Here is a 16,230-nt window from a genome sequence, read left to right as displayed (position 1 = left end):
GTCTAACAAGAGTTCACTGCCCTCTTGTTCATGCATCCGTTTACCCACCTGTCCACCCACCCATCCATCGATTCGTATCGTTTCTACTGTCGTAAAGAGGATGTGCTGTAGCCTGAATGTGTGAATAGGTCCTCCAAAGGTGAAGTCCTGAGATGTAAGATGGTGACACCGAGGTAGAAAATGTCACTTTGTACGTGGCAGGGTTAATATTAGTCTGTGAGAGTTTGTAAGGGTCTGTAGGCTTGAGGCAATGCTCCCTCTCAGGGAGGGGCGGTGAGTGTATCCAGAACCTTGTTTGGAGGCTTGAGCGCCTCCATTTTTGCATTTGTTGGTTTGAAGGGAAGCACATTGGACTGACTCCTTAACACTTGCAGAAGACAAGTACGATCAAAGGTTCATGGCTCACAATGTACATGAGATACTTTGATTTGATGACATATTTAGTGTCTTTACGATTACTTGGTTATAATTCATAAATCACCACCTGCCTGTAACAGGATAGAGATTATGGCATGTGTCTGCCATGTCTTTCCCTTTGTTTCTGACTAGGGGAGAGTTAAGTTATCAGAAAGGGTTTGTTATAGTCTTTGCCCAATCTCCTTTTCAGATACGAAATTGATAAAGGACTAGAGAATTTAAAAGCTGTTAAGCCAACCGGAGAGACGTACATCCACGAAGGACTAAAGCTTGTGAGTTATTTTACATTTGGACCTATGGGAGATAGCGGCTTCTTATTGTATAAGGGAAATCCCCTTACATGTTTATGTCTTTTTTTTTACCCCCAATGATTTTGGCATTCTAGACAGGAGACTGGTCAAAAACATTTACTGTGGCTGTTGAAAGGAAACATTTGTTTGTGTTTTGTCTTCTAACAAATCTGTATCCCTCTGGGGTTAATTTCAGATTAGTCAATCATAGTAATAAAAAGTGTCATCACAGGAACTTATGAGTAGCAACTCTTTTATATAAATATGCGTGCATTACAAGTAAAAAGGCTAGCACAAATATCCAGTTTTATAAAACAGTACACATAAATGTATATGTATTATTTTGTAGTCCTTAATATCTTTATTTTGGTCAGGCCTTCAAATTCATCTGGTTAAAAGTTAAAATTAAATTGTGAGTTGCATAATTATTCTTCATTTTCAGGCAAATGAACAAATTCAAAATGCAAGAGGCTTAAAAACCTCCAGTATCATAATTGCTTTGACAGATGGTAAACTGGACGGCCTGGTACCATCATATGCTGAGAAAGAGGTAAGCGCTGAGCTGAGGGTGTGTATATCCACTGTTGCCCTTTGTGTGTGTGCACATGTAGCTTATTTGAATCTCTCTCCCATCCCGTGTTCCCTCCCCCTCCCGCTCCCTCCCTCCCCTTTCTCCTTCTCCCCTATTTTTTTTTTCATAGGCAAAGAAGTCCAGGTCACTTGGTGCCAGTGTTTACTGTGTTGGGGTCCTTGATTTTGAACAGGCTCAGGTGAGTTACAACAGAGCTGCAAACTGTAGCTCACTAACTTGCCTTACAGGGTACTTCAGTGAGGCCTTCAGCTATAACTTGAGGAGATTTTACCTAACATGACTGTGCTTTGACCTCTCCTAAAATGTCAGACTGTTCATAGGCTTCCTTATGGAAACTGAAATTCAAAATAAATTCCTTTTGTATGGATTTGCTGTGGGCCTTAAAGGATGACAAATGTTTAGATTAATGCTATGTGAATGTGCCCCCCTCCTTAATTGCTGAGACAGTGATGACAGTTTTATTTAGAATTCTTATTCTGATTTGAAGCTTTTCTTATGTGCAGGAATTTGAAGAGCACATTTAGAAATCCTCAAGATTTTTCGTCCCAATCTATTTCTTCATAAGCCATTTTATATTTACATTTTTGTGTGAGTAATAGTTAAAATTCCAGGCCAGGCTCTCCTGCTATTAACAACAATTAGCCCTCTATGATGCTTCGGCTTTGTAGCCAGTGACCTTAGGTCATTTCACAGCAGTGTCTCTGGAGAGAAATTGGTCTCCTCCCCATAGTTTTTGGCCTTGAATTTTAATTGTACTTTATAATTAAATAACACGGTCTTGTGTGTAAATTTGTATATATATATATATATATATATATATACATTATATACATGTATACATGATCATTAAGACAAATGTACTATATCACCAAATGAATGAGTTACAGGCAGTAAGTTTTCAGATCAATGTAACCAGAACAATTTTCCATGTGAGTTTAAGCTGTAAAGGGTTGTGTGTCTCAACTTCCCCTTAAAGCTTTCCTCTTCTTTTTTAAAGCTGGAAAAAATTGCTGATTCCAAGGACCAAGTGTTTCCTGTCAAAGGCGGATTTCAGGCTCTTAAAGGGATAATCAATTCTGTGAGTATGCCTCCCTCCTGAGGTGTGGAAGGCTGGTAACTTGACGTGCCTTTTAAGCTGTAAGAGCAACTGTTGCATGTGGGGCGGGTGGGTAGTGGTTAGCGAGAGGAGAGTGCCTCTGCCAACATGATCTCATCCCAAAGCTTTGGCTTGCTTGCTTGTGGATGACTTCTGCCACTGTCTTCCACATGTGCTCTGTGGTCCTGGCCTGAGATTTCTAGCTTGAGATTTTTTTTCAGAAAATGTCGCTGACTCCTCCACCTTTTTGAGCACGGTGTTTACTATCTTCCACCTTTAGAATTTCTCCAGGCTTTACAGGGGAAATGTAAAATTAAAAACTTGATTGGAATGCGTGATGAGTGCCTCCTCCGAGCCCGCTTACCGATTAGTCGGGCAACTTGAGCCGGCGGCTGAGGCTTTGACTGCAGTTGTTCCTCCCGTTTCAATGATTAATAGTTTCCCCGGAGCACATAATATTTCTGTTTGGGATTCCGTGGAGTCCTCCGCGTGACTGTTACACACTGGGCCCTCCTGAGCCGGGTCTGGCGGGGAAGGCAAGGAATGAAATTTGGAGCCGAGCTCCCGGCTCTTCCTGCAGAGGTTTATGTTTCGTTTTACTGCCTTTTGCTAGAAGCTCTGGGAACAGTTGCTATTAAGTATTTATGATATTTGGTAAACATCACCCCAAACTGCATGGGAATCTATATTCTCTAAGTGAGATATTTTCCTTTAATCTTTTGGCATTTATAAAAAGGAGAAGTGTCTCACTTCCAACATTTGCTTCGGGCATTTTTAAATTCCCCCTTGAAGACCATGCTCCTTAGGCAGACAGGGTCAGATTTATTGAGTTTAGTTTTAGTTTTAGTTTTGGAGGTTTTGGAGAAGACATATAATTTGGTTCAGGTACATCCGGTGGACATCCCAAATGTAAATGCAGAATGGAACAGAGATGAAATTATTGCAGGATTTTAGTGGATTATTAATTTTGATTTTTAGGGAAAAAGCATGGTGTGAAAAATAGTTAAGTTTTATGGCTAAGTGCAGGGTAAATAACAATATGATGTAAATTTTTAAAATCCAAGGAGAGGGATGAATAATTGACTCCCAATAAACCGGTCAGAGGAGTGTATTTCTAATAGACTTTTTAGTATGCTTAGGGGTGTGCACGTAAAGACCTCTCTGGATTACTTTCTTTGAATTTTACTTTTGTTAAGAAACTCAATCCAGAATCTTCTAGATGACAGTCTATCTTTCTAAAACCATTGTCGTGGGACATAGAAATGCAGGTATGTTTCCCCTGAGGCCAGGTTCAGACTGTGACTTAAGTACCATGCAGCCTGTCTGCACTGAGGTTCTTGGTGGATGCCAGCTTGAATAAGTTGCGTCAAAATAATCAGCAGGGTATTAGAAAAAGTCACAAATTCTAGGCACACATTTCCCCAACAAAATCACTTGCGTTACATCTCGAGGGTGCTGATGGGTATGGTGTCAGGCTAGCACAGTTCAGCTGCAGCTGTTTTGTTACCTGAAAAGAACAGGCCTCCGGGGAAACCTGGTAGGGACTGCAGGTAGAAGCTGGAGCCATTACAAGCAGTCTGGACTCAATACTGGCTGAGGTGTTTATCCATGTGATGCTAGCCTGGTATTATGGCTCTCTCTCTTTCTCTCTCTCTCTCTCTCTCTCTCTCTCTCTCTCTCTCTCTCTTTGGTGGAAATAAGAGGGAGCACAAATAGTTTATCTCTTGTTTAGGACAGAAGTTGCTCAGTCCCTAAGAATGTATAAGGCACCTATTTCCCCCTAAACCTGAACCATATTTTGTAGTTACACACTATTGCCTTATTCAAAATACATATTTGTTATTTAAAATAAGTACAGTGTATCTTTCATAGGGTCAGGACAATTAGGAGATATTCTCCCATTCATTATATATACTTCATCAAACTACTGGCTGAAAGTGTGCTGTGGAGTGTGTTTAAATAACACTAAGAAAATAGAATAAGAACCCTTAAATCAGATGAGAGGAGGGGGGTGGTAGTCACTTTGGGGGAACTGAAAAGAAAGTAAGATTAGAATTGGCGTCAGGTGCTAATGTGGATAGACTGTTAAATTGACCTAAAGATGGGATTGGTTTGTGTATATGAAGCCATAGAAGGCTTTTCATGGCGGGATTTGAACTGACAGTTGGAGAAGCTGTAACTATAACTGTGTGAGCTCAGAACGGTCTGGGCTCAGCAATTTAAATAATATATGTTGGCAGGTGTCGTGGATTAAGGTTAGGAAGATTTATCCATACGCGGATTCATTTCGTTTCATAAGTGAAATGGATGGTTCATTTGAGCCTGGCATTTGTTTGATGGTCATGAAGATTTAGGAAGAACACCAAATAGTGGTGGACAGGGCGATTTACAGAGTCCTGTGTTCAAATTCTCCTACAGTTGTCACTGTGGGATATGGTAAAAGGGTGGACACAGTCTGATGTGGGCAGTGGGAGAACCAGGCTTGACTTCCAACAGGCTGCTATGAAGCCACATGCTTTGGAGTATATCCCATATTGCAGGTCCTCTGGGTGTTGCATTTCACCTGTGGAATGGATTGTTAGATCGTTAAGTGTTCTTGAGGGCAGAGAGGCTGCACTTGAAAACAGTCAGCAGGAAGCGAGGAAAGCAGAGATCTATGTCCACAGAAGACGAGGCACTTGATCTGACTGTGAGGTGCCCTGTAAGGAAAGGTACTCAGCAGTGTGTATGTCAAAATCTTAGGCGTGTTATGCTTAAAACACTAATAGTTGTGTGAGGACGGACTCCACATAACTGAACAGGGATTGAATTCAGTAAGTGTGTCATAACAAAGACATCCAGATGGTAAGAGAAGTCAATGTCAAATGTTGGGCCAACGCTACTTCCAAATCTTTGGGTCATGGATCAGGACTCCGTCCCACACCAGGTAATGAGATCTGAATTTGTCATATCAAAGCTATATGGAATTTCAGGACCCCACACTCAAAAAAGGGCCACGATTTCCTTTGAGGAATCACCATTGCTACTTAGAGGCAGGTATCGTAAGAATAGAAGATACTTAAAGCGTGTGAGTTCCTTAAGGAAGGGGGTTTTTAGCCTGTTGAGGATAAAACCAAGCCAAGGAACTAATCAGGGCAGCACCTAACAGATTCTCCTTCCTGGTCAGAAGGAAGTCGAGAACAGGGTAGGCTTGGACCTTCAGCTATGCACTTCGTAATTCCAGCTGCATGTACTGGCAGGGACAGAGGCCAGCCTAGTGCTGCCACCATGATACCTGTGATAGACTGCTAGTAAAATGGTAAGTTTCCATAGTGTAAAAGTTATCAAAACCTGGGAGGTCACTGGATCACAGGACTAAAGGAGCAAAGAAGAGACTCTGATGTAACATTGGCCTTTGGCTCCTAAGATGAATAGCGAGCTGAAGGCAGAGCGAAAATTTCTCATACAGAGTGGACAGGCGTTCACATAAGACAACAGAAGAGACAGGAAGAGAGAGAGGAATCCTGTTGACCCTGAGGAAGAAAACCCCAGTGGGATGTCCCTTAGAAAATTATAGGGCAAGTTAAATGTTAAGGTTGGAAATTTTTAAAATTGAGCCATTGCACCCACTTTTGTTACTTCTCTCACCACATTGACCACAAACGAACATGTAATTCTTTTGTTTTTAATTTAGGTTATTTTTTAAAAATATGTAGTCATTAAAACTATTTTTGTTTTCTTGCGGAAATATTTGCAAGATTTATATTTGAAAATGAAATTTTATTTGAACTAGTAAAAGTCAGAGTGACTTGTGATTACCGCGTGGTTCAAAGTCAGTGACTCATTGTGCAATGCTGGGAAGAAAAGATAAAAATAAAACAAACCCGCAGGTTGGTGAGCAGTCTGGGAACAGGGAAAATTAAAAAAAAAAAAAATGCTGTGTGCAAACTTCCTTGCTTTTATTTTGCGAAATAAGATCGTGGCTGTTTCACTACTTGAAGTTATCTGTACAAGCTTTGTTTTTAATAAACGTACCTTGGAAAAGATTAAGGAGAAAGAGATGAATCCATTGTGAAGCCAGCCAGCTTCATAGACTAACTGTGATCCAAAACTTAAGCACACTACACTCAGGGTGACTGTGATTAGTGAGAATTTGTTTGGGGGGAGGGGCAGACAGAACCTAACATAAAACACACATTCATAAATAGGAAGGGAATGATTCCAGGCAGGATTTGCAGATAGCACTGCAGTAGCTGCTTTCTAAGAGAAACTATATTGCACAGGTTTAAAAAGTCACTTCACTCACTGTGCTGTAGCTAAACTGTTCTTAGTAATATTCACTGCTGTTCTGTTTTTTTTTTTTTTAATCTGAGTGGGTGTAAAACCATGTTATAATGGATAGAGGAGATACTGCAAACTCATGTCTCTCTTGTCAAAGGGAGAAGCTGGAGGTTAGTAACCCTGATGACAGACATCCACCACAGCGGCTTGTGTGAGCATCTTGGCTGGGGAAACCTGTGGCTGTAAAATCAGGTTGACGGAAAGTTCAGCACTTGAGCAACTGTAAAGATTCCATCTTAGGAGAGAAGAAGCCAAACTGGCAAGATTTATTCCAAAAACAGAAATTAGTATTCAGGATGCTGGTTAGGAGCTACAACGTGATCACCAGGGATTAGACACAGACTTCCCCTCCCCACGTATGTGACGTCACAAAGATTATTTCATTTTTTTATTTATTCAAGCTATTAAGTAAAAAAAAAAAAATCTTGTACTGTACTTGTCAATTAAAAAGGAAAAACCACTACACCTGTGGCTAAATACACACACACACCTACATACACACACATTTATATATATATAAAGCTATGACAGAATTAACAAACTATCTGAAGTGGGAGTTGCTTTTTATCTTTCAGAAATGCTAAATTAATAAAGCAAGGCAAATAAAATGCACTGCACTAACTATGCACATGCATAAAACACTAAGCAGTCTAAAGCTAACTGTTAGCATCCAATGTTTCTATTTACCAGCCTCTGCCAGTACGTGCCGAATTCCTTGCCTAGCTCTAGGAACATTTTTTACTAAGGAGTACTAGGTGCAACATAAATTTTCTCTTAACTTCAGTTATTGTAGAACTTACACCCTACATAGAAAAACCAACTCCTTGTTAATCTAGATAGTTATGCAGTATTTGAACACTAAAAATGAACTTTGATTCCATTCGACTTTGATTTCATCCTGGTGTTTATGGCACACTCCATTAAGACTATCTGAATCACAGATGATAAGAATTCATTTACTATCAGTGTGAGAGTGAAAAAAAATATTGATCCGTAAAACTAGGTAATTCAAATGGTAGATCCATATTGTGAATTTTGCCTATGGCTGTGTTTATTTATTCTCTCCTGTGTGGAGGGCGGTGGAGTGTAAGGGCTACAGAAGGTTGCAATGTTCGTCCGTGGCCCCCTGGAAAGTAAGCAGCACGGACTGCATTAAGATCACAGGCCTCGCTCAGATCTGGACTCCATCCTGCTCGGCTGAGGCATGGCCTTATGTTGGAATGACCTAGGCCACTTGGCGTAATGCTCACCTTTGTTCTCCTGGCCTGAAGTGTAGGTCAACAGGAGCTATCGTGGCCAGTGAATTCACTAGGGCTGCTTGCAATAGGAGAAAGTAGAGAGGAGGCATTATCCATAGAAAAGGAAGATGAAAAAAAAATGTTCCAGATGAGAAAGAAATCAGTAATTAGCACAGCCCACTGTAATAGTTGAACACATTTAAGTTGTTCGAAAATACTCTAGACAACACACTTACCCTAAGTTCTCTTTACCTAAAGAAGCAAATGAAGAAATGAAATTGTTCACTTTATTAAACAACCTTTTGTACTTTGACATTTCATATGCACATTTAACAGGTTTTTTTTTTTTTTTAAAGAAAAGCTTTGGTTGGAATTTTAAAGAAATCAAACCCACTTTGAATAAATAATTATTTACAGTTTCATCATATTCTGGGAGAAAAGAAACCCTGTGGCATTAGGTAATCCAAACAAAATTAAATGACAACGTTCTGTTTGTTAACAACTTATGAGTGCTAACTAGACTTTCGTTGTAGTTTGTGTTGTGTGTATGCTTGTTCGTGGGGGGGGGGGGTTATACACGTTCCTGTAGTGGTTAGAAGACCAGAGTGCTGTTCACCTTTGTGTTTGAAACAGTGTCTCTCTTTGGCCTAGAACTTCAAGTAAAGTGAGGTTCAAAGGCCAGGGAGCTCCAGGGATCCAGCACCTGCTTCTGTCTCCCATCTCACCATCTTGATGATTAAAAACACATGCAACCGTAGCACCTGGCTTTTCTATGGGCCCTGGGGATCAACTCAGATTCTTAAGCTTGCTAAGCCCTCCCCGCAGGCCCAGGGCCCCCCCCCCCCCATCTCCCGGTTCTTGAGAGCAGATTGAATTGAATAGAAAGTCAGGAGGAAAAAAGGAAGGCAGATAAGCTGGATAAAATATATGATTAATGCACTGTGGAGTATAAACTGTAGTGCCAAAGTGTGATTTCCCAGTTATATCTTGTAATATCAAGATATCACTTGTTTTCCCCCCAAATCCTGATTATTTTTCACGTGTGTGTGTGTGTGTGTGTGTATGCACATGTGTTTATGTATGTGAATACATGTGCATGTGGGCATGTTTGTATGTGTGTACAAGTGCATGCATGCATGCATGCATGTATGTGCAAGTGTGTGTGTGTGCATGCATGAATGTGTGCATGTGTATATGTGTATGTTGCATGTGTGGGTGTATGTGTAAATGTGTGTGAGTGTGTGTTGTGGTGCTGGAGACTTTTTTAAACCTAGCCCTTTCAAATGTTATAGCAAGTGCTGTATCACTCAGATGCATCCTTAGCCACAGCCTAACTTTTTAAAAAAGCTCTTAATGAGTACTCAATGCAGATGCTTTCCTGAGTTGTGGTTACAAAGATGGGACATCTGTCACAGACCTGTTAAACTTTATTGTTTTTAAGGCATACTTACTTGAGAAGTAGACAGAACTGATAATACGACTCTTCTATCTCTGTCTCACAGAAAATCACTTTATTTACCAGTACAAAGTTGTATAAGATCAGATATAACAAATATAGACAACAATTGTAGTGAATAAAACATAGAAATGAGCACCTCTGGCTACTAAGCGATAATCTATGCATCACTGTGAAAAACGTGCAGCAAATCGGTTTCTTTAGGTTTGGAAATGAATTTTCCAGTTACTATGTAACACTTCTGTGCTTTTGTGAAATGGGAAGACCAAAAAGGTGTGTTGGTATAAAGCTGTAGCTATGAGGTGCAAAGGAACTTCATGTCACTTGACATTTGCCATTTGGGCTCATTTTTATTAACATTATTGCCATGGCTGCAACTAGGACACTGGTAGGTATCCTGGGGCAGTTACAGAAGTATCAATGTTTTTCTGTCTCAGACCAAATAATTGTACTAGGGAATGTGGTTAGAAATAGAAGTGGAGCCAGTTTAAATGCATGCAGGGAACAGGGGTGGACTAGTGGGCAGAGGGAGAAAGGACCCCACAGTGTTGGGTCTGCAGCGGCGTGACCATTGTGTGGGACGTACCCTTCACCCTACCCCACGGCATTTTCACTACACCAGTTCTCCCAAGGTTGTTTTTTTTTCCCCTCACACATAATCTGTTTTTTCCATGAAGTCCAGGTGAGAAAGGCTTTTCAGCGTTCTGGACAACTGACCTCCTCAATGCTAATCTTGATGCTGGGGCCAAGTGTCTAAATTACCCAGAGCATGTGATGGTAAATGGAATTGGTTTAAACTGAAATATTACTTCTTAGAGGAAAGATAATTGGTTGGGGTATTTGGCAACCATAGAGAAGACTCACGTTGTTGGGACTTTAAAGCCATTACCACTCAGTGATTTTTCCCCTTTGTAAGATTTAAAATTTGAACCTTTGTATTTGGGGTCCATTCCTATACCTTCTATCTGCTCAGTGAGTCAGAAGATTAAAATGCTTGCTTTTGAAGGCTGTTATTACCCTTACTGATATTTGCCGGCACACTATATGCCACAGACACATACAGCTTTTCTGTGTCAGGAATGTGGCTCGAATAGTGGTCAGTTATTTGTCACCATCCTCTGTCAATGAGTTCTACCTGAATCAGTTAGACAAAGTCATCGTCATCATCCTCTGTCAATGAGTTCTACCTGAATCAGTTAGACAGTTATTTAGGGTGCTTAGCGGAAGTGTGAAAATGCTGGAGAATGTCGGTCATATGTGAGTTTAAATCTAAGGATACAATCCGTTTTGGAGGAGAAGCCTGATTATTTGGTAATGATATTTTAACATGTAGGGATAAAGACATGGTTAAGAGTGCTTGCTGCTCTTCCAGAGGATTAGGATTTGGTTCTTAGCATCCATATTTGGCAGGTCACTACTGGCAGTAACTCGAGCTCCAAGAGATCTGATACCCTTTTTACACACACAGACATACACAGACACACACAGACACACACAGACACACACAGACACACAGACACACACACAGACACACACACACACACACACACACACACACACACACACACATACACACACACACACATGGCACATGCACACTGATGTTATTACAAAAAATAACTCAGAAAGCTGGACCTGGTTGTACATTCTTGTAATCCTACCATTTGGGGGGGGGTCGTCCAGAATATTCACGCATTCAAAGTTACTCTCAACTTCATAATCTAGTTTGGGCTATAGGAGACCCTATCTCAAAACAAACAAACAAACAAACAAACAACGAACAGTGACAAGGCAAAACAATACTCCCCCAAAAACCACTCCACAGATAGGATTTAATATCTATCCTTTTTTCTTTTTATACACTCTACATGAAAAACTCTCTTCAAAAGATAGTATCAGACTAAATGTATGTTTTTTAGGTTGCTACTTTGTTCTTTTTCATCTTTGTTTTATTATTTTGCATTTGGACCCATGACTCATGAGCAATATTGACTAGAAACTTGAACCCATACAAACACATTTTTAATGTGTATGGCTTAAAATGATTTGATTATTTCAGGAAGTCCAACACTACCCTCTGCGCTGGCTAGTTATATGTCAGCTTGGTACAAACTGGAGTCATCAGGGAAGAGCAGCACTTGATTTGACCAGATGTCTCCACTAGACTGGCCTACGGAAAGTCTGTGGGGGCATTTTCTTGATTAGTGATGGATGTGGGAGGACCCAGCCCACTGTGGGAGGTGCCACTCCTAGGCTGGTGGTCCTAGATCAGATAAAGCAAGCTGGGTGAGCTATGGAAAGGAAGCAGGTAAATAGCGGTCCTCCGCGGCCTCTGCTTCTGTTCCTGCATCCAGGGTTCCTGCCCCGACTTCCCTTCCTGGTGCACTGACTGGAAAGTGTAAGATGACATAAACCTTTTCCTCTTCAAGTCGCTTTGGGTCAGTTTATGGTACAGCAACGGAAAGCAAACTAGGAAACTCTGTGTTCGTTTCTTTGTTTTATATTCAGAATGCCTGTGCTTTTCACTGAGAAAGTCCTTAAACTACATGCCCAGCTTTATATTTGCTTTTTGGACAATTTTAATTAATATAAATTGAGCAAGTGATATTTATGACAAAAATTTCCACATTTTTTTTTATATTAGGTTGTGGTTTAAACATATGGTAATCCTGCTCATTTAAAATTAGTTGCTACATTTTTATGAAATAGGCTATTTAGAAATTAAAAAAAAAAATATATATATATATATGGATTTTAAAATCTGTTTTGGCTTATATTGGTTGTTGAGAGGTTCTGATTTTGTTTTTTCCACACTGGATATTTGATATTTAAATCATAATGCTTTGAACTATTTCTTACAATGTTATGAGCTTTGAAGATACCATAGGTAGGTAAATATTTTGACTTCATTGTTCCATATTAATTTATTCCATGTTGAATTTTTATCTTGGTCATATTTCAAGTATAACTTTTCACTAAACAGCCCTATGCTATGCTAAATACCAGGAAAAAAACCCCATTAACTATGTCATATGTAGTTTTAAGTTTATAATATGGCTTTTACTTTATCTGTGTCCTACTGGGTACTACAACATGCCTCTAATATGTAGATTTGTTAAGGAAGTTACAATCTTAATCAGAATATGCAAAACTCCATAGACATGAGTCATGCCTTGAGTATACCGTAAACTCAATTTTTTTCTCTCTGCAAGTGATGGTTCCTTGATAACAACATTATTGAGTTTGTTTATTAATCAGCAATTATAAAGCCCCAGGTGTCAAATGAAAGACAAGATGATGCACTCATTGTGGACAGACAGCAGACTTCCTGGAATATCTGGGCTCTGACATAGACCTGGTTCCCGATCTCAGAAGGCATGTCTGCCCCTTGGTAGCTGGTGAGGAACCCGGTCTATATTGAAGGTCTGCAAACTGACACTCCACGAGACAGAGGCGGTTTAATCCAATTTAATTTGGAACATGCCTGTGTAGTGCCCATTCTGATACTTCCTTCCAATTGGGCTGTGGAGAAGGGACAAGAGTGGCCTCTACTTCCATGTCCAGCCAAACATCCGCATCCTCAAGGAGGTGCAGGTAGCTGCACAGCTGCCTCTTCTCACTGCATCTGGCCTTGCTGCTAACCCGGAATGAACTCAGAGCTGATGCTAAGCAGCCTTATACAATTCTTCCCTTCGCCCTTCTCAGATAGAGAAATTCCATAAAATTAGTACTTGCAATTTCATCAGCTATTCAGGGCTTTCTGATCTTTGAATTTTATGAGTCACTTATTGAGTTTTTATAGTTAGAATCCACAGAATAGCAGCAATTACTATTTGTAAGGGATAATGCAACTAGTCCATCAGCAATTTATACATACATACATACATACATACATACATACATACATACAGGCACACATTTGGTTTTTTTTTTTTTTTTATGGTGTTTCTATATGTAGCCCTGGCTCTTCAGGACCTGGCTGACCTTGCACTCAGACATCTGCCTGCCTCTGCCTCTCAAGAACTTCGATTAAAGGTGTAAACCACCACCACCCTGCTCTGAAATCCGCCAGAAATTTTATTCCCCCACACAACTTGGGAAAGATGATGTATTTTTGTATATTACTAGAAAACCGTTTTTTTTTTTTAAATACAGTCCACAGGAGGCTTGTGAAGAAATCCTAAGTAGGAGGGAGTTTCAACAAAGGCACTTGATTAAACATGGGCATTTGATTAGAAGTTTGGAATAACACAGTGGAGCATAGAGTTGTTAAAAAAAAATATTCTATTTGTCAATCTGTATCCCATTGTAATTCTTCACAAGATTATAAACACAAGGGTTACAAATTGTATTGTGTAGACCAAGAGTGGCTCCTCTAGGACCTCCATGTTCCGGAATTTTACATCCTTATCTTCCACTCAGGTTGTATGCTGTGGGAGCAAATGTAGATTAAAGGTGCACTCATAAAAAGAAGAAGGAAAGAAAACTAAAAGAAAGAACAATGAAAGACCAATCCTCAGCAGGACACACACACACACACACACACACACACACACACACACACACACACACACACACACACAGAGTCTGCCTCTGAGAGAGCACATGGTATTTATCTTTCTGAATCTTGCCCATGTCATTTAACACTGTCTCCAGCTCTGAATATTTTTCTGCAAGTACCATCCTCTTTTTTTTTCCTTTTAAGATTTACTTTCTATTAAGTGTTTATTTATAACCGTGCATGTGGATGTATGCATGTGAACGTTAAGTGCTCTCGGAGGCCAGGTGCATTGACTCTCCCACAGATGGAGTTACAGGCAGTTGCAACAAGCCTAATCTGAGTGCTGGGAGCTGAACTTATATCCTCTGCAGGGGCAGCTTGCACTTGTAACCACTGAACCATCGCTTCATCCTTCATTTATTTAATTATGGATGAATGAGTGGAGATTCATGGTGCATGTGCATATTACTCATTTACCTGCTGATGTACATCTAGGTGGTTGTGTGTCTTAGCTATTAAGACATGTAAACATACAAATACCTCTGTGGTGTGTATGTGGTATGTAGAGCCCTTTATGCATACACCCAGGAGTGTGGTATAGCCGTGTAATGCGGTGGTTCTATTTTCAGTTAATGTTCTTAAGAAAACATTTAACACATAGTTATGTGTATGTATGTGTATGCCCTCATGTATGTATGTGTGCACACATGTGTATATGTACGTGTGCATGTGTATGGTATGGGTGCCGTAGAGCCCAAAGAAGCTGGGTTCTGATATGCATGAGGGAACATAACAGCAGCAGCAGTGACAGCAACAGAACAGATGCACTTGTCAGCAAGTGTGAAGGAAAACAGCTAAACAGCAGGCAATGGCTCCTTCTTTACATCCTCACTATTATGTGTCCCTTATGTGCTTGATGACAGCTCTTCTAACTGGAGTGAGAGGAATTTAAACTGCTTTTAATTTACCCTTTCCTGATGGCTAAGGACGTTGAGTACTTTTTATGTTTACTGGCCACTTCTTTCACTTTTGAGTATGGTTTGTTGACTGACTGAATGAGTTGATTTTTATTGGGCTCAATTTTTAAATTCTTTATATAGACTGGCTACTAAACCCATGTGAGCTGTGCAGTTCATAGAGACTTTCCTCTTCTGGTGATGGTTTCCCAGGCTGTGCAGGAGCATTGCAACTTTTCAGGATCCAGTTTGCCAATTTTTGGAGCTATTTTCTGTGCTCTTGGATTATTTTTCAGAAAGACCTTGCCCATGCATACACCTTAACATTCTTCTTTGGCGTTTCCTCTAGCATGTCAAGGATTTGGGTAGTACATTAAAGTAGATGATTAATTTTGAATTTATGTTTGTTCACTGTGAGAGATAAGGGCTGAGTCTCATTTCTATAGAAGAATGAATAATAAGGCAGATATTCAGTTTTCCCAGTATCACTTAAGAGTGCCATTTTACAAAATCTATTTTAAATTTTGTTTTCAAAAATTAGATGGCTACAACTCTACAGAATTTCTGTGTACTCTAGTCTAGCCTTAAAAAATAATGGCACCACAATTTGGTTTTAGTTCTTGTGGCTCTGTAGCATATAGGAGTGTTGAGATGGAATATTATGAACCACCACCATTACTTTGTCCACTAAGCATTGTTTTGGGTAGTCAGTGATTTTATGCTTCCATAGGAATTATGGAATTAATTTGTCTAGTTATGTGAGGATCCTTATTGGGACTTTGATGGGGTTTATAATCTACAGGTTGAGAGGCCTGTTGCTTCTTTTGTTATGTTTATTAGTTCTATTTTACATTCCTTGAAGCTATTGTGACTTTGATGTTTTCCTTGCTTCGTTCTTGGGAAGGTTTTATCAGCATAGACAAAGGCGCCAAATGGCCATTGTTCACTATATCATGAGGCTTGTCTGAAAGGGTTTAGAATATCTGAGTGTTTTCTCGTCATTAGGCTCTTAGAACTATAGGTTTGTGGCATCTGAAAATAGGGATACTTTGATTTCTTCCTTTCCTGTTTGTGTTCCTTCTAATTTCTTTCTCTTCCATTTTAGCTCTAGTTAACACTTGAAGTACCGTGTTGAACAAGAGCAGTGAGAATGGACACTCTTGTCTCATTTCTGACACTCTAGAAAATGTTTCCAGCTTTCTTCCCATTTAGTATTATGTGGCCTGTAAAATTATCGTACATAATCTTTAGTATACTAGAGTCTATTCTTTTTATTTCTGTTTTTTTTTTAAGGGCTTTTATCAAGAGGGATGTTGAACATTGTCAAAGATCTTTCTACAACTATTCGACAATGATGTGATTTT

The 16,230-nt window shown here is 39.8% G+C and overlaps 1 protein-coding gene across 2 annotated transcripts in view; it reads left to right on the top strand.

Moving 5' to 3' along the window:
- The window catches only part of ANTXR2 (ANTXR cell adhesion molecule 2), a 123,247-nt gene that overhangs the window by 20,116 nt on the left and 86,901 nt on the right, over positions 1–16,230 (top strand). For both annotated transcript variants that reach the window (XM_084759361.1, XM_084759360.1), the window contains exons 4-7: positions 608–689; positions 1,150–1,257; positions 1,409–1,477; positions 2,297–2,377. In XM_084759361.1, the coding sequence (XP_084615487.1) occupies positions 608–689; positions 1,150–1,257; positions 1,409–1,477; positions 2,297–2,377 (340 nt within the window). The remainder of the gene's footprint in view (positions 1–607; positions 690–1,149; positions 1,258–1,408; positions 1,478–2,296; positions 2,378–16,230) is intronic.

Source organism: Acomys minous, assembly GCF_964271855.1.
Source record: "Acomys minous genome assembly, chromosome: 15".
NCBI classification, from domain to species: domain Eukaryota; kingdom Metazoa; phylum Chordata; class Mammalia; order Rodentia; family Muridae; genus Acomys; species Acomys minous.
Note: the sequence above shows the minus strand (reverse complement) of the source record. Positions and strands in the feature narration are given on the sequence as shown.